This window comes from Macaca fascicularis, chromosome 1 (assembly GCF_037993035.2).
Source record: "Macaca fascicularis isolate 582-1 chromosome 1, T2T-MFA8v1.1".
NCBI classification, from domain to species: domain Eukaryota; kingdom Metazoa; phylum Chordata; class Mammalia; order Primates; family Cercopithecidae; genus Macaca; species Macaca fascicularis.
Genome location: NC_088375.1, coordinates 33,647,908 through 33,667,072, shown reverse-complemented (window position 1 = coordinate 33,667,072; position 19,165 = coordinate 33,647,908). Strand labels below are relative to the sequence as shown.

Below are 19,165 nucleotides of genomic sequence, written 5' to 3'. Positions count from 1 at the left end.
TGTTCAAGAGCTTTATAGAGTTTTATAGAGCTTAATCTCCAGGCCTCAGCCATTTCCTGGAGGTTGGCGTGTGTGCAAAAGTTCCAGCTCTCTAATTACTTGGTAGTCTTTTGACCAGCCTTATCCTGAGGTTTTGTAGGTGTCCCACCCTAAGTCACTTCACTAAATTTAGGTATGATCAAAACGAACTTGCTATGAATAACAAAAGATGCTCATATCACTCAGGAAACTCCAAGGATTTTAGGAACTGTGTGTGAGGAACTGTAACTGCCCAGTGGGTTCTCCTTCTCCAATGCCTAGACAGAACCGTTTTATCAAGACGGGAGGGAATTGCAATAGAGAAAGAGTAATTCACGCAGAGCGAGCTATGCTTAAGATCAGAGTTTTATTAGTCAAATCAGTCTCCCCAAACATTTGGGGATCAGAGATTTTAAGGATAATTTGGTGGGTGGGGGAAGTCCAGTGAGTCAAGAGTGCTGATTAGTGGGGTCAGAGATGAAATCATGGGGAATTGACTCCATTGAGTCAGTTCCTGGGCCAGGGGCACAAGATCAGATGAGCCAGTTAATCTATCTGGTTGGTGCCAGCTGATCCATCAAGTGCTGGGTCTGCAAAGTATCTCAAGCACTGATCTTAGGAACAGTTTAAGGAGGGTCAGAATCTTATAGCCTCCAGCTGCATGACTCCTAAACCTTAATTTCTAATCTTGTGGCTAATTTGTTAGTCCTACAAAGAATGTCTAGTCCCCAGGCAGGAAGGAGGTTTGTTTTGGGAAAGGGCTGTTTCCCTGTTTGTTTTAAGCTATTTAGTAAGTTCTTCCCAAAGTTAGTTCAGTCTATGCCCAGGAATGAATAAGGACAGCTTGGAGGTTAGAAGCAAGATAGTTTGGTTAGGTCAGATCTCTTTCACTGTCTTAGCTGTAATTTTGCAATGGCAGTTTCAGAACTTTGGACAGAAACCAAGTATATTTCTTAGACCACATTTCCTTTTCATGTGTGTAGTGATATTGTTGCAAAACTTTCTCCTTAGTTCAGCTAAAACCAGGCTCTCATTAGGTGACCAGGAAAGATTGGGCTTGCAGGCACATACAAGGGTGAGGAAAATGTAATTTATTGGGCGAAAAGGAAAAAGGGAAAAATAACTCTCAGCAAAGTGAGGCAGAATCCTGCTAGCAGGTTTCTTGCCTCACAGATTGAATCCCAGGTCACCACCCAGGCACAGGAGAGGCCAGGCTCCTCCCTGCTGCAAATGACAAACTTCCTGAGGTCCCACCCCATCCTCTCAGTGTGCAGGTGGACATTATTCAGAAAGAATCAGCTGGGAAAGGGTATGCTTCATCCAGGACAGGCTGTGTGGTTTTTCAGCCTTCAGGCTGTTTTAGGCTTGAAGGAGGGGTTTTGCCTGGGGACCCTTGGCTGCCTACTGTCTCTATCATTTTCTACTCTGAAGTATATCTAACTGTCATAAAGATAAGAATAAGGAGGAAGGTTAATCTTAACTACTTCCTGCTGTCAGGGTGTGCTGTTTTGGGAAAATGGCAGTCAAATCTCCCTGAGAGGCCTATCTGAGGGTCCTGGCAAAAGGGGCCATTGTCTGAGGCTCCCGTTGCGTGACCATTTGGGGCCTAAAGGCAAGAAGAGACAAACTGGGTTATTAGAAAACATGTATCAAAACAAAGTAAGCGGGGAGAGGGTGAGGACAGCTCAAAAATCTGGAGATTTTTACTAGTTAGTGCAGGGAGATGGGGGCAGAAGCCTGACTAGTAAAACAAACTTTTACCCTTTTGCTGGCGTGTTGGGCTTCTGGGTTCCCTTCCCCTGAGCCCAATCGTAAGGCCAACCAGTTTAAGATTTGGGAAATTAACTTTTCCCTGTTTGGAGGATACATCCAAGGGGAGTGTCCCATAGTACAAACACACAGTTACTTATCAGTGAAGAGAGGACAGAGGAGGAGAAAAGAAAAAGAAGGCTTGTTTATTTTTCAAAGGAGTCCCAGGGGTTCAGGATGGACTCAAAAGGGTTACAGACTGAAGATGAATGGCTACTCATCTAGAAAGAGAGGAGCGAGGTGCCCCAGCTTGCCTTTTCTTCCTAGCAAATACCTGGGGTATTTTGAGGTAGGGAGAGTGAGATGTTCCTCTTTCTTTCCTCTGTCCTTGGATCCCGAGTCCCAGCGACCACAACAGGGTGCCACCCATGGGTGTCAAAGTGGCTTTCACTGATGTTAATGGGGGGAGGGGCATGCTACAGGGTGGGAGTATTCACTCTTACCCATATACACCATATCTTCCTTGCTGTCAGTAGTCTTTGAATTCCCTAGACCTTTTTTATGCCGTGGATAGTAGCATGAACTTTATGCAATGGGAATCTTGGTTTCATCAGTAAGAAATCAGTCATGCTCACCTATGCTGTTCCTTTTTTAAGTTCTGTTATCATCTGCCTCTGGATCTATCAAATCCAGTTTTCTTTCCTATGGCTTTGACCTAAAGCTTGGAATTGAGTTTGAGACAAAAATGTGTCTTGGGGGGTGGGGAGTGTTGCATGGATTCCTTTTCTTAAGCTGAATGCTAAGGTGAAGCTGTGGAATTGAGTCCTCCTCCAACAAGGGAGAAAAGGATGTCTTATGACACCCCAGATAACTGATAGCTATAGTTAATGCCTGCTAAGATTTGGGTGCATAGTTCTTGTCTTTGGTTAGCTCCCTTGTTCTTAGGTTTCCTAAAAAGGAAACCTCCAAGTGTTGGGCATCCTATTTATTCCCATCACCCAGCAGAACAGTTGCTCAGAACTTGAATATTGTTCCAGATTTCTATATTACCCATCCCTTTTGTTTTTTGTTTTTTCTTTTTTTTTTGAGCTGCAGCTGGAAACTACTGGTTGGTTCACCAGAACAAGCAGGGTTAGTCTAAAATGTAGGCAAAAACTTAAAAATAACTAAGGAGTTTAGAATTTAATGACAAATGTATGATACGTCTTGAAACATAATTTATCTCTCTCCAGTCTCCTTTTGTTTTGAGACAAAGTCTCACTCTTGTGCCCAGGCTGGAGTGCAATGGCACTATCTTGGCTCACTGCAACCTCCGCCTCCTGGGTACAAGCGATTCTCCTGCCTTAGCTTCCCAAGTAGCTGGGATTGCAGGTGCCTGCCTCCGCACCTGGGTAATTTTTGTATTTTTAGTAAAGATGGCGTTTCATCATGTTGGCCAGGCTAGTCTTGAACTCCTGACTTCAGGTGATCTGCCTGCCTCGGCCTCCCTAAGTGCTGGGTTTACAGGCGTGAGCTACCACACCCAGCTTGTCCTTATTTTTGTTAAAAAACAAATCATGATAGGATTGAGTTGTTCACAAAATAGACTTTAGTCTTATACTTGGCCTGATTATTTGTCTAAAGTGCAGCGAGCTTAATTATTTTTACATCGGCCTTTTAGATTGGCTTGGATGGAACTCTGTTCCACAAGGAATCCTGATAAGACCTTTTAAAGCCAAGCCCAGCCATCATTTTGTATCCTCAAATGCCTGTGAGTTGGGTGATCCGGCCCTCTTAAAGTCTCAAAATAAAGTTGGAGCTCCTGGGCCTGTCACAAGGTGACATTCTTTACTTATCACAGATCAGGGACCCTGTAGTGGCTGTGTAGACAAGGCTATGAGGCCAGTTTTCCCAAGGGGCTTTTATTGGCTCTGCAAGTCAAGTTTGTCTCCTTAAAGGGAAGCATACCCTTCAAGTTAAGCCTTGGTAAAACAGCATTTCTCCAGTTGCATCCTGTTGCAAAAGAAAATGGATTCTTATTGCACTGATGTAAACAACTATATTGCCATAAGTTAAGAACACTTACAACTAGTTTCCAAATTCTGGAGAAGCCAGGCGGGGGCGGGGAGAGACAAATATGCTTCAAATTTTGTTCACAGGAATGTACCATACTCAATTATTAGAGGCTGTAAATAGTTCAGAATAAGTTTCCTTGGCTCTGAAAAAACAAAACAAGGATCAGCAATATTGCAAACAAAAGTTAAAAAGATTGCCCCAGTTTTCTATGAGTTCAGTTCATTTAGTTAACTCTTGTTTTGCTTGATATTCATTTTAGCTCTTCATGAGTCCTGCATGTTTTTCCTGTGTTGTAATGTTACAGTCTCCAAAGTTATTAGAAACCTGTGTTTGAGAGTGCCTGTTAGAGTCATATAGCTTGTTATAAGCCATTTTTTTTAAAAAAGATCAAAACAAGACAGCAATTATCTGTGAAAAACAAAATATCCAGGGTAGTTACAGTTAGAAACACAATTGACAAAGTAATTCAATTATCTCTGTGGTTTACAGTAGCTTAACATGACAACCTTAATTATGACAGATAGCATATACTTTAGACATCAGAATTTTTGGAATCCCATACAGTTTTGAAACATATATTAGTAGTAATCACCAAAATAAAACCTAAAGAAGATTGAACACCATTTTGGCAATCTCATGTAAGTAAACATGTTCTGTTTACCCCTCTTTTGGATACTCCAGGGACTCTCTGCAGCATCCAAAAGCTGGGCGTCAGGAAAGACAATTTCAAAACTGAAGTTTGATTTTGGGAAGCCTGTTAAATATGTTAGAGGCTTGAAACTCTTGATGTTATGAAATAGAATTGCAGATTATTCCAGGTAAGTTATTTATTTTGCCAAAATGATGACTCAGAAATCTGAAAAACAAAAACCTTTTATAACCCTTTACAAATTTTCCTAAAAAGCAGATTAGTTCCTTAAGAGTATGTTTTTCTGCTTTTATTTTAATGCTTAGTTTACAGAAAAACCATATAATGCCTTTTTGAAGTTAGTATGTTAACACAGAATTTATTTTGGAAGATTAATTTTTACAATCCCTCCATCACTTGTTTGAACTTTTAGCTTTATCTTATCTAATTCAAAACAATCCTTAGACCCTAGGCAAAATTTTACATTTCCATGCCTTCTTAAAATGTTTTATTAAAAACACATCATAACACACCTCACATGTAAATCTATTTCCAGTAGTTTCAATTACATATTATAATGGTAACTCTTAGCAATTTTAACTTTAATGTAAAACCTGGTAAGTTGTTTTAATTAATTGTTTGGTGCAGCCAAGGTTTGACTTCTTCCAGCATAATTAAGGGCATAGTTAGTTCCATATGTCGCTAGGTTTTACCAAATGTGAAGCCATCAAGTTAAATGGTTCTCATAAACCAAAAAAAAGCAGGTTATAACCTTAAAACATTTAGCAAACCTAATATCTGACCTATATAATTTAGTTTACCTATTTACATTTTAATGACATCTGCATTTTACCAATAATCTTGAAGGCTGTTTTTATTTCTCCAAGATTAAAGTCACATGAACTGAAAGGTACCACAGCTTTTATTTTCCTTTCAAAAAATATTTGATCAAAGCGTTTATCTTCCTTTAGGCCAATTAGAGCTTTTTTTTTTTTTTGGCCAATTAGAGCTTTTTTTTTTTTTTTTTTTTTTTTTTTTTGAGATGGAGTTTTACTCTGTTTTCCAGGCTGGAGTGCAGCGGCACGATCTCGGCTCACTGCAACCTCCGCTTCCTGGGTTCATGCGACTCTCCCACCTCAGCCTCCCTTGTAGCCAGGATTTCAGGCGTGTGCCACCATATCTGGTTACTTTTTGTATTTTTAGTAGAGTTGGGGTTTCACCATGCTGGCCAGGTGGGTCTCAAACTCCTGACCTCAGCTGATCCATCTGCCTCAGCTTCCCAAAGTGCTAGGATTACAGGCTTGAGCCACTGCACCCAGCCTATTAGAGTTTTTTTAAATAGCCATCACATACACAACACATAAATAAGTACACAGATAGAAGAAAACCCAGTTGTCATAAGATCTTTCATTTGCCAATCTCCTAATTGGATTATTGGCCCCTGGGTGGAACCTTTAAGAGACAGGGCTAGGAAAACATTCAGTTTCTAAGGCCTAACAAACAGGCATAAATGAGGCAGAAACAGATTTTGAGAGAGATCTGTTTGTTTTTAATTACTGGTGTTCCATGAGGAAAAAAGAGGTCTCTTCCTTCTCATGTGTGCATTGAGAGTGGCAAGGAAAAATGGAGAAAAATAATTCTTGGCTGAGAAAAAGACTTTTTTCCAACAAAACAAGGTCCAAGAAAAGAAAAACATAAAGACCTTATATATATGCCTACAACTTGGATATCTACTTTTAATTAAGCTGAGGGTTGTTTAAGAAAATTCTTTTAAATTCCCTATTACCTGACTTTAGCTATCCCAAGTGGCCAATATTTCTGACTTTCAAACTTTACTAAAGGCTCAAAGAAAGTAAAATCCAAGGCGGTTCGTGGAAGGGAAGAGAGTCAACAAATAGCAAAGGTTGCACAGATACCAAACCAGAAAGGACTCATTCCCTAAGCCAGGATTGAACACCAGGCCACAAATGTAAAATGGCAGAGGCAGAGCAAAACATTGCCTTGTGGTTACAGGTCTGGCTCCCAAGGAAGTAAAACAAGATGGAGGCCTGCAGCAGAGTCTGCTGCTTACCATACAGAAAGTCATTTAAAGCAGACCAGATTGGCTACAGCTTAAGACTAACATCCTAAATCCTTTTTCATAGTTAAAACTTTACAGAGAATATAAATAGTGATAGTTGAGGTCTTGGCCTAGTAAAACATTTTCTAAAAAGAAAAAAAAAAATTCCTCTCACATAAAAGTTAACTGCTAATAGGTAGACCAAAAAAAAAAAAAAAAAAAAAGTTCATAATGTAAGGGTAACCCTGGGGGAAGAACCCCTTAGTCTTATACAAATGGGTTCCTTTCCCCCTGTCTCAGACCAATGGTAGTCTGGCCAGTCAGCCACGCAGGGCCCAGGCCCCCGAGGCTGCCTTGAGACCTGGGCAGTGGCTATGCCTTATTCCCGCCCTTTGTGGCCATTGGACACTGCACACTCATGTGGCAAACATGGCCACACACCCAAACCAGAAGGTAAGGGGAGCAGTGAGCTGCCATTCACCCAACCATCCTGAGCCCAAGTCTGTGGCCATTGAAGTGGGTGTGGACCACTTCCAGTATTGTAAAAGAAAAGACAGGGGCCCTTACTGTCCTGAAAAAAAAAGAAGAAGCGTGCCATAGGACCACAAGGCTCAAAAGCGAAAGTGAGAGGTTTTGGGTTCACATTTTACTCACCCTTCCTTTGGCCCCACGTTGGGCAGCAAAAATGTTGCAGAACTTTCTCCTTAGTTCAGCTAAAACCAGGCTCTTGTCACACAACTAGGAAAGATTAGGCTCGTGAACACCTAGAAGGGTAAGGAAAGTGGAATTTATTGGGCAAAAAGGAAAAAAAAAAGACGCTCAGCAAAGTGAGAGAGAGTCCTGCTAGCAGGTAAAGCACAGCGCATACTTCCCATTTTGACGCAGAATAGTAAAAAGGTATACATGCCAAGGCCTGGATATAATGCAGTTACTTTGTGTGGCCTTGTTAAGGGCATCCTTAAGTGAACTGATTCTTAGATTTTTATATGTTTTTAAAAAAATTATGTAGTAGTGAAGAACAGTATCTACCAGCGGGATTTGGTGCCATTGCCTTTATTTGTGCTAAGAGACCAGCAGTCTTATACTGATCTTTGCTTTTGTATCACAAGTACAAACATAAGCACAATGAAAATTGCAAAGATTTTTTTTTTTTTTCTTTTTGAGACAGGGTCTTGCTCTCTCACCCCAGCTGGAGTACTGTGGTAGGATCTCAGCTCACTGCAGCCATCCCCTGGGCTCGAGCCATCCTCCTACCTCACCCTCCCCAATAGCTGGGACTGCAGGTGTGCACCACCATGTCCAGCTAATTTTTTGTGTGTTTTTTATAGAGACAGGGTTTTGCCTTGTTGCACAGGCTGGTCTGGATCTCCTGGATTCAAGTGATCTGCCTGCCTTGGCCTCCCAAAGAGCTGGGATTACAGGTGTGAGCCACCACATCAGGCCGCAAATAGCATCTTACGTTTTTAAGAACATAGCTTTGTCCTCCCAGATTCCTGAAAAGATCTTAGAGAGCCTCCAGTGGTCGTCAGCCACATTTTGGGGATCACAGTATGATAACCACTATTCTGAATTCTGTAATTTTTTTCTTTAAAACTAGTCATTAAATCTGCTTGTATGAAAATATGTGTATGGGTTTAATAATTTATTATTTTGTATGTATTCCCTGAACTTACAAAGTTTACTTATTGTGCAGATAATGATAGTTTTCCGTGCAGTGTTAATTTATGAAATTAGTTTGAGAAAAAAGTATTTATAGATTGGAAAAATTTCAGGTTTCAGTCAACCATACAGACACTTTTAGTTTCATTTAAAGTAGGAGTCTTCTCTTAGTGGAATTGACAGAGAACTTTGCCATGGTAAGTTACTTCTTTTATTAGACAAGCATTGATTTCATTAGTCTTTTGAAGATCTCAGTGCTTTTGTACTTCACTATTTTATATTAAGTATATGAAATAGAATATTCAGTTTTGATTGCTGCTTTTCTGTTTTCATGTTAATTGCATTTATTGGGAATTAAAGTCGTTATATTTGTAAAGATTTTTCATAATTTACAGGCTGACCATAAATTTTTTTTTTGTATAATCATCTAATTTGCTCTTTTATCTTCATAGTATGCCTATTAACTTTCTAGCATTTATTTGAGGACTTTCTTTTTTTGTTTTTAACTTTTTCCAATGACCAAATAAGATAGGCTTCTGTTTTTGCTGTGGTGAAATTTAATTATCTTTGAGTTTGGTAGATGTGATCATTTTTCTTTAGAGCCAAGATAGGTAAAATTAACATGATTGATGAATATTTCTGTTTGATTTGTGTCGTATTTATATCTACCTCTAAGTAAAAGAGCTTAATTTGAGATTGTTTTATTTGAGATTAGCCTTGTAGACTATCTGAATCCAGTATATATTTTCAAAACATTTATCTCTGCATACATAGCACATTTCTATTTTTTATATTAATATTATTTGTAATTTAATAATTAAACTGGCATATGACGAAGACCCAAGTGTTGCATATTTACCAACAATTTTGAGGCAACCTAGTTGCTTGTAGGGTTTTTGAATAAAGGATTTGCTCTAGGGTTTTGAATAAATTTAAGAAATGTCAAGAATAAATATTGGAAAATAATTGAGACAGTGAGTTTACTGTAAAAACTGGAAGCCAAATAAATAAGTAAAATAAAATAAAACTGTTGCTGACTACTTATTTGTTTTATATGCCCTGTTTCTAATTATTGTTAATTATTCTCATCTTTCAGACTTTGAAGTCTTACATGTTTTTCCATTAAACAGATCACTTTTTTTTTCTCTTTTTTTTGAGACAGAGTCTCGCTCTGTCACCAGACTGGAGTGCAGTGGTGCAATCTCGGCTCACTGCAACCTCAGCCTCCACCTCCTGGGTTCAAGCGATTCTCCTGCCTCAGCCTCCCGAGTAGCTGGGATGACAGGTGTGCACCCCCATGCCCGGCTAATTTTTTTGTTGTTGTTTTTTGAGACGGAGTCTCTCACTCTGTCACCCAGGCTGGAGTGCAGTGGCGTGATCTCTGTTCACTGCAGGCTCCGCCTCCCATGTTCATGGCATTCTCCTGCCTCAGCCTCCCAAGTAGCTGGGACTGTGGGCACCCACCACCATGCCCAGCTAAGTTTTTTGCGTTTTTAGTAGAGACGGAATTTCACCATGTTAGCCAGGATGGTCTTGATCGCCTGACCTCGTGATCCACCCTTCTCAGCCTCCCAAAGTGCTGGGATTATAGGCGTGAGCTACCATGCCTGGCTGCTAATTTTTATATTTTGAGACAGGGTTTCACCATGTTGGCCAGGATAGTCTCAGTCTCTTGACCTCGTGATCTGCCCACCTCGGCCTCTGAAACTGCTGGGATTACAGGCATGAGCCACCACGCCCAGTCATATCACTTTTTAAGAGATCTATAGGCTAAAATCTAGAATTACAATCTTAGTATTTATAAAAAATATGTTGGTACCTACAAAGGAATATATTTCATTAATATGTAAATTAGAAATATAGTAAAACTTTCATGGAACCAGCTTTTGTGTTATTTAATAATAGAACATTAAAAGTAGTATACAGGTTACTCATGTGTTCCTAACCAATTTTATCACCTGCTTCCTATCGAAATATAATTATTTTTCTGATATTTATGTTTATCAGTATGTTGGCTTTTTAAAAAGTTTTACCACATGTATACACACGCCTATATTATTTGTTTTGGCTATATTTGAACTTTATAAAAATATTTTAGTACGTAGGTTTCTGAGATTTGTTTTTTCAGAGATTAATTGTTGATGCCTGTGGCTGTAGTTGATTGTCACTGATGTATAATATTCCATTGTGTTAATTTATTACAGTTTTTCAATTCAATCTGTATACATTATATGTATTTCTAGTGTTTTTGTTGTTCTTGCTATTAAGGGCATCTTTGTACATGTCTCCAGATGCAAAGGTGCAAGAGTTTCCCTAGATATGTACCTAGGAGAGGAATTGAAGGGCATTGGATATGCAAAATTTATATTTTGAGTTAGTAACAAATTGTTTTCCAGCATGCTTTTATCAATTTAAAACTCCCACTACATGAGTATGTGAGTTCCAGGTTCTCAGCATTCTTGCTGATAATTAGTATTGTTGGACTTCAAAATGATTGTCACCTTAGTGGTAATAAATAGAACATAGTTGTGACTTTAATTTTTATTTTCCTGTCACTATAAAACAGCACCTTTTCTTATATTTATTGGCCTTTATATTTTGTCTTTTGTAAAATGGCGTTTCAAGTCTTTTCTCATTTTTTTGTGTTGGTCTTAGAGAAATAGATGTATTCTGGATACTAATCATTTGTTTTTGGATTTTGCAAATATCTTCTTATATTTTGTATCTTCTTGTCTCACCTTTTTAATGATGGATTTTGGTGAACAGAAGTTCTTAATTTCTATGTCATGAAATTTATAATTTTTATAATTAATACTTTGTGATTCATTTAAGAAATTCTGCCCTTTCTCAAGATTGTAAACATACTCTCCAGTAACATAGTACATGATCAGTTTTTGTAAATGTTCCATGCATGCTTAAGAAGAATGCCTATTTTTTAATTAGGTATAGTGTTTTCTATGTGTTCACTATATCAAATTTCATATTTGGCCATATATAAACTAGTGTTACTTGCATAACACTAGTTGCATAACTCAGTTGACTTGAAGATTCATCTCCCATTGTGTTAATAGGTTTGTCTATTTCTCTGGCAATTTCTGCCTGAAAAAGGTTAACGCTCTATTATTACATACAGACAGGTATATAATTGTTAAATTGAACTTTTTCTCATATGCAGTGGCTATTTTCATCCTTATTAATGTTTTCATCTTGAATCTGTTTTTTCTCTTTTAGTTAGTACTCTTTCATGTTATCCCAATTTTTTAGTTTGTCTCTGTTTTAAGTATTTCTTTAGCAGATAGCATACCTTTATTTTAAATTATCTATTCTGTCACTATTTCTATTATGATTATTTCCATTTATTTATTGCTAATACTGATATAATTTCATTTTTTTTACTTATTATACTTACTGTTTTTCTCAGTTTTTGATTTTTTTCTTACTTTTTTACTGCCTCTCACCATCCCTCTTCTGGTTTGATTGTTACCTATTCTGTCACTGTGCTTTCAGTAGTTGTCCTTGAAATTTATTCACACTTATCATCTAAACAGAGTATCTTAATTACCTTCCTGAACAGTATAAGAGCTCCAGAATGCAACTTTTGTCACTTTCTTCTGAGTTATATGTTGTTAGTTGGATAGTTTTTGTCTTATTCTTAAGCCCCATAAACTAAATATGATAATTAACAGTAATATTTATAATCATTTATTTGCTAGTTTCCTTGCTCTCTTTTTCATTTTGTGTCTCAGATCTTCCAGTGTATGTCATTGTATTATTCAAGTACACAATTTCAGAGTTTTTTTTTTTTTTTTGAAACGGAGTCTCGCTGTGTCGCCCAGGCTTGAGCACAGTGGCACAGTGGCGCGATCTCGGCTCGCTGCAACCTCCGGCTCCTGGGTTCAATCCCAGTTCAATCCCGCATAGCTGGGATTACAGGCAGAAATTCTTTTAGAGATGGCTCACTGGTAATAAGCTTCATTTTTGTTTATGATGTTGTGAGATAGCCTTTTGGGGTTCTGAATTTTAGGTTGGAATTAACTTTGTCTCAACTTTTTTAAGATTATTGATGTCCTTTTTGTTCTAGCTTTCGACTGCTCTTGAAAAGCATTTTGCCTTTTTAATTATTGTTCCTAAATGAATGATCTTTCTTCTGATTTTAAGATCTTTTTGCTGTATAGCCAAAAACACAGTTTCACCTCAGTGTGTCTAATTGTGGGTTTCTTTTTAATTATCTCACTTGATCAGAATAATTTATCTATGTGTTCTTGTCTGTTTTCAGTTCTGGAAAAATCTCAGCCATCAACTCTTCCAGTATTTCTTTTAGTTTCTTGATCTTTTCTTCTGGGTCTCTGGGCATATTTCAAACTATTATTCTTTCATGCCTGTTACATTGTTTTTCAAATTTTTTGTCTTCCTGGCTTTTATCCTACATTCTGGGCCGTTCTTTCAGATTTCTCTTCTAGTTTGTAAATTCTGTTTTCAGTTTCTCTACTTGTGGTCCCTGGACTTAATTCTCCAAATCGCAATTCAGTTACTTGTTTTGTTTAGGTATTGTCCTCCTCTTGCCCCTGCCCTGTGCTGCTGCTGTTACATTTTGTTTATCATTACATCTCTGAGTTCACCTTCCTGTTTGTCTGTTAAGTCTTTGAAAATTATCTTACTTTCTTGTGAATTGTTGACAAAGAGAGTCAAATGCTATAAAATATTTAAAGAAGTTTATTTAGAGTCAAATAAACTTTTTTTAAAAGAGGTTTATTTGGAGCCAAAAAAAAAAAGCCAAAATGAGTGACCCTGGCCCGAGGCACAGTCTCAAGAGGTCCTGAGAACATGTGCCCAAGGTGGTTGGTATATATTTTAAGGATACATAAGACACCTATCATTACTTATGAAGTTTACATTGATTCAATCTGGAAAGGCGGGACAGCAGGCAGGGACACGGGGTGGGAACAGGGATTGGCTTACAGGTCACACATGGATTCAAAGATTTTTTGATTGGCTCTTGGTTCAAAGAGATAAGTTACTATCTAAAGATCTGAAATTAATAGAAAGGAGAGTCTGGGTTAAGATAAGGGGTTCCAAAGACCAAAATTTTTATGTAGATGAAGTCTCATAGGTGGCCACCTTTAGAGGCAGTAGATGGCAGATGTTTCCCAATTAGGCTGGACTGTCAGTTAGAATCTCTTCAGGATTGGGAGGGCCTGGAAGGGGAAAGGTGTAGTTATGTTAATACAGATGCAAAATTTTCCCCACAAAAGACTGCTTTGCAGGGTCATTTCAAAATATAGCAAAAACCATATTTGGGGATAAAGTATATTGATTTCCTTCTTTATCTGTCATGTGACATTATTCAGAGTCAGGTTGAAAACTAAGAGAGATTATATAGGGTTAAATAAAACCCATCTGATGAGATGTTATTGTTTGTAAGGCATGACTCCGCAGTCTTCTTAAATAGGAATTTGGGCAAGAAAGAAAAAAATTCAGAGTTTAGTTCTCAGATTGAGGCAGTGCTTTAAAATATGACTCTTACCTCCTCCCATCTAGTTTTATCAAAGCAGGGATACACTGTAACATACACTACAGTACCTTAGTACTTTTTACTTTATGCATTTGGCATTGTGGTATAGTTATTGGTGAAGTTGTGCCAGCAAGTAAATAACATATATTTAGGACCAAAAACCTTTGTTTTTTATAGGATTTTTATACTAACATTTTTCAAGTTTATTGCCTTTGTATCTGATTTTGTTATTTTGTTCTTCTAATGAGTATATCAAACTCTTTGGCATGTGTATATTATTGCCTCTTAATCTGATAATCAATATTAAATAGATTTTTTTTTTTTTTTTTTTGGAGACGGAGTTTTGCTGTTGTTGCCCAGGCAGGAGTGCAGTGGCATGACCTCGGCTCACCACAACCTCCGCCTCCCTGGTTCAGGTGATTCTCCAGCCTCAGCCTCCCGAGTAGCTGGGATTACAGGCATGCACCACCATGCCCAGCTAATTTTGTATTTTTAGTGGAGATGGGGTTTCTCCATGTTGGTCGGGCTGGTCTTGAACTGCCAACCTCCAGTGATGCACCCGACTCGGCCTCCCAAAGTGCTGGGATTACAGGTGTGAGCCACTGCACCCAGCCAAGTAGCTATTTATAGTTAAGAACGATTCCAATAATTCCAGGTTGTAAGGCTACAGTGTAGGGATAATGAAAAAGTAACTCATTTTCCTTTTTTTTTTTTTTTGGAAGTAATAATAATAAAATAATCTTTTATTTTGCCTTTTTTGAAATGGAGGTAAAATACATATAAAGAAAAGCACAGATCTTATGTATTTGCTTGAATGAGATTTGACAGACACATACATGTGATTGCACAACGCCTAGATGAAGATATGGAACATTCATCTTGCCTTATACTACTTTCAAATTCAGTCCCAGTTCTTCAGGGGCAAATATTATTCTCACTTCTAGAAACTCATAACTCACCTGTTTTTAATCCTTATATGACAAAGTTACGAAATAACATTACCTTTGTGTATGACTGTTATTCAGTGTTTGTGAGATTCATTCTGTTTTGTATGTATCAGCAGTTCATTCTTTTTATTATTATTATTATTATTATACTTTAAGTTCTAGGGTACATGTGCACAACATGCAGGTTTGTCACATATGTATATATGTGCCATGTTGGTTTGCTGCACCCATTAACTCGTCATTTACATTAGGTATCCCTAATGCTACCCCTCCCCCCTCCCCCACCCCACAACAGGCCCTGGTGTGTGATGTTCCCTGCCCTGTGTCCAACTGTTCTCATTGTTCAGTTCCCACCTATGAGTGAGAACATGTGGTGTTTGGTTTTCTGTCCTTGCGATAGTTTGCTCAGAATGATGGTTTCCAGCTTCATCCATGTCGCTACAAAGGACATGAACTCATCCTTTTTTATGGCTGCATAATATTCCATGGTGTATATGTGCCATATTTTCTTAATCTAGTCTATCATTGATGGACATTTGGGTTGGTTCCAAGTCTTTGCTATTGTGAATAGTGCCACAATAAACATACAAGTGCGTGGGTCTTTGTAGTAGCATGATTTATAATCCTTTTGGTATATACCCAGTAATGAGATGGCTGGGTCAAATGATATTTCTAGTTCTAGATCCTCGAGTAATCGCCACATTGTCTTCCACAATGGTTCAACTAGTTTACAGTCCCACCAACGGTGTAAAAATGTTCCAATTTCTCCACATCCTCTCCAGCTTTTTAACGATCGCCATTCTAACTGGTGTGAGATGGCATCTCATTGTGGTTTTGATTTGCATTTCTCTGATGACCAGTGATGATGAGCATTTTTTCATATGTCTGTTTGCTGCATAAATGTCTTCTCTTGAAAAGTGTCTGTTTATATCCTTTGCCCACTTTTTGATGGGGTTGTTTGATTTTTCCTTGTAAATTTGTTTAAGTTCTTTGTAGATTCTGGGTATTAGCCCTTTGTCAGATGGATAGATTGCAAAAATTTTCTCCCATTCTGTAGGTTGCCTGTTCACTCTGATGGTAGTTTCTTTTGCTGTGCGGAAGCTCTTTAGTTTAATTAGATCCCATTTATCAATTTTGGCTTTTGTGGCCATTGCTTTTGATGTTTGTTATGAAGTCCTTGTCCATGCCTGTGTCCTGAATGGTATTGCTTAGGTTTTCTTCAAGGGTTTTTATGGTTTTAGGTCTAACATTTAACTCTTTAATTCACCTTGAATTAATTTTTTTATAAGATGTAAGGAAGGGATCCAGTTTCAGCTTTCTACATATGGCTAGCCAATTCTCCTAGCACCATTTATTAAATAGGGAATCCTTTCCCCATTTCTTGTTTTTGTCAGGTTTATCTAAGATCAGATGGTTGTAGCTGTGTGTTGTTATTTCTGAGGCATCTGTTCTGTTCCATTGGTCTATATCTCTGTTTTGGTACCAGTACCGTGCTGTTTTGGTTACTGCAGCCTTGTAGTATAGTTTGAAGTCAGGTAGTATGATGCCTCCAGCTTTGTTCTTTTTGCTTAGGATTGTCTTGGCAATGTGGACTCTTTTTTGGTTCCGTATGAACTTTAAAGTAGTTTTTTCCAATTCTGTGAAGAAAGTCATTGGTAGCTTGATGGGGATGGCATTGAATTTAAAAATTACCTTGGGCAGAAGTGGCCATTTTCACGGTATTGATTCTTCCTATCCATGAGCATGGAATGTTCTTCCATTAGTTTGTGTCCTCTTATTTTGTTGGAAAAAGTCATTTTCTATTTGATAATTATTTTCTAACAATTTCTGGATATTAAAATTCCCAAAATTCTAAATTTTAGAATGGCATAACGAATTCTGTCTTCATTTTATTTGTAGAATTGAAGATGTTTCTCATTTTAGTCTTGTAAAACTGTCCTTTAGAGCTTATTTTTAAAATCATTGTTAGTTTTAATCATTCTGTGAATGAATTTGGTATCTATTTTCACGTTAAAAGACAATTTTGAAAATACCTCAGAATTATAGTTTTTTTTACCATTTGTAATCATTTTACTGTGATGAACTTCTGAAGGTAAATAAATGCTCAAACATTTGAGTATTCTGTGCAAAAGAAGAGTATTGTTTATTCTAAGTTACGTGTCTTATTATTTTAGACAAAGAAACAGCCTTGGTATAACAGCACATTAGCATCAAGACGAAAACGACTTACTGCTCATTTTGAAGACTTGGAGCAGTGTTACTTTTCTACAAGGATGTCTCGTATCTCAGGTATATATTTAGACCTTCTCAAATTATCTGAAATCTACATTTCAGATCTGTTTCTGGGTTTTTGTGCTGAATTTACGGAAGGTCCTAATTGCAAAGCAAAAGTGTGTGTTTTTGACACAGTCTACCAGATGATCATGGAGGTTCTTAGTGATCTTAGAGAATGTTATTTTCCAATGACAATTGTTTTCTATATTTGCGAATTCTGAATCTTTATCTGGCAAGCTAGATAAAGTTAAAAAGAAAGTCAGCCATGAATATGTAGCTAACAAAAATAAGTTTCATTCAGTTGCCTCCTATTTAACATTAAATAAACATGAAGTTCTAGGCACTGTCCTCTGTGCTGAGAATAAAACGATGAAAAAACTGGTTTCTGTCGTTAAGGAGTGTTGTAAATAGAGTCAGGGAAAGCAACAGATAAAGCAGTTCTGTGTGATGTTATGTGTTAAATAAATTTACAGGAGTATCATGAAAATAGATAATATTCACTAATATAACTGGTAGTAAAAAATCCAGGCTGAGTTGAAAATGGAGAGGTGTAAGGGAATGATCAGTGTAGGGATTTCAGAGGAGTTGTATATGTGCTATTCTAGTATAAATTAACTGAAAAAGATACTTAGAAACGTGTTCAAAGTAGAGGAAATAACATATGCAAAGACATGGATGTGATAGCATAGGATACTTCTATTACTGTAAAAAAGTAATTTAATTTTTCCTCTTTTTCTTAACTCTGTTCTTTAGTCTTTCTCAGTGTCTTTGCTCATCTATGAAGTAGAAACATTAACCCTAATGGGTTTTTTAATGATTGTAAGTGACATGTATAAGATACAATGCTTGGTACCTGTTGGGTGCTCAATTAATTCATGTCATTAATGGGGCATCTACTTAAAATAAACCCCACTAAGAGAGAAAAAAAATGGTCTGATATGTTATTGGTTGTTAAAAACTGAGTGTTGGTTTTCTCTTGAATAAATATGTTTATATTATTTATAACCTACATGTTGCTTAGATCCTACAGACAAATTTGCCTCCCGATTGGTGGTATAGGAAAACATATATTAGATTTACAAAGCATTTTTCCTCTGAAGACCAAGGGAGAAGCCAAGATTTGCTTGTTTTTTGAAATTAACAACAAACAGTTTTTATACATGGAAAGCTTTCATTTATGGCCTGTGAATTGAGCCCCTTATTGTGCTTGTGTAATAATCTATAAATATAAACTACCATAGGAAGTTGTTAAGTTGAAAGTAGCCCAATATCTGCATTCTGACTGGCAGAGTTCATGTTAACCCTTCAATACATTATTTGTTGGTATGATGTTGAAATACAACTATAGGCAAGTAGCAGACCTTTAAAAAAAGAGGTGGGAAAGAGATTGGGGTAGGCTGTTGTTAATAATCTTTAAGTCACTAACAGCATAGGCATGGTATGAAATAGTAAAGGTCATCACAAGTCATTTTATTTTTGGGAGGTAGCTTTACAAGACAGTAGAATAATAAAACCAGGAGGAAAATTAGATAGATTTTTATTTGTGTGGGTGTGGCTGTATTGTACCTAAAACATGTCTCTAGTTTTCAGGAATCTTATGTTAGCTACCTAGTGTAATTATATTGCTGGATTTTAAGTTCCTCCTAGTACCTTTGACTGTAAAGGGGAAATTTTAACTTCTCTGAAACGGTGTAGCTAAGAGGTTGATTGTCCTTTGTATATTTTCAAATGAGAATCTAAATCCATCTGTATTCCCTGACTTTTATTTCCAACTTTCAAACTGAGAGATGGATATTAAAGAACTATTACTTTGGAGTTTCCATTGTAATTGAAAGAGGAAGTTAATTATAAAGCATTAGGAGAAAGAAAAGAGACATTGAATACACTTTTACAAACCAATTTGTAATTAGGATAGGAGAGGTGATATACCAGCAGATATGTTTGGATGTTGATGATAAAACACCACGCAAACGAAATTCTACCTTTTTGTAACCTCATAAGTTAAAACCAATTACTGTACTTTCAGATACTGAAATAACTAGTTTTATTGTTTTCTTTATGGTTTCTGTTGAAAGTAGCCATTAATGAGCTTATATGATAGGCAGAAATCCAGTTAGCCTAGAACAGGACTGTTAACCTAGAACAGAATACACAATATTGAATGCTTGTTTTATGTACTTAGGAATTGATATCAAAATGGGCATGAATAGGATAACATTGAAACAGGTTTTAAATTAATAAAACCAACCATCTTTCCAGTATGT

The 19,165-nt window shown here is 37.2% G+C and overlaps 1 protein-coding gene across 50 annotated transcripts in view; it reads left to right on the top strand.

Moving 5' to 3' along the window:
* Positions 1-19,165, top strand: part of COP1 (COP1 E3 ubiquitin ligase) — a 256,894-nt gene that overhangs the window by 104,385 nt on the left and 133,344 nt on the right. For 49 of the 50 annotated variants that reach the window (XM_074019442.1, XM_074020276.1, XM_074020076.1 and 46 more), the window contains one exon: positions 16,802-16,916. In XM_074019442.1, coding sequence (XP_073875543.1) covers positions 16,802-16,916 — 115 coding nt within the window. Of the gene's footprint in view, positions 1-4,503; positions 4,641-16,801; positions 16,917-19,165 lie in introns of all 50 variants that reach the window. The other variant, XR_012426194.1, reaches the window with a different exon arrangement.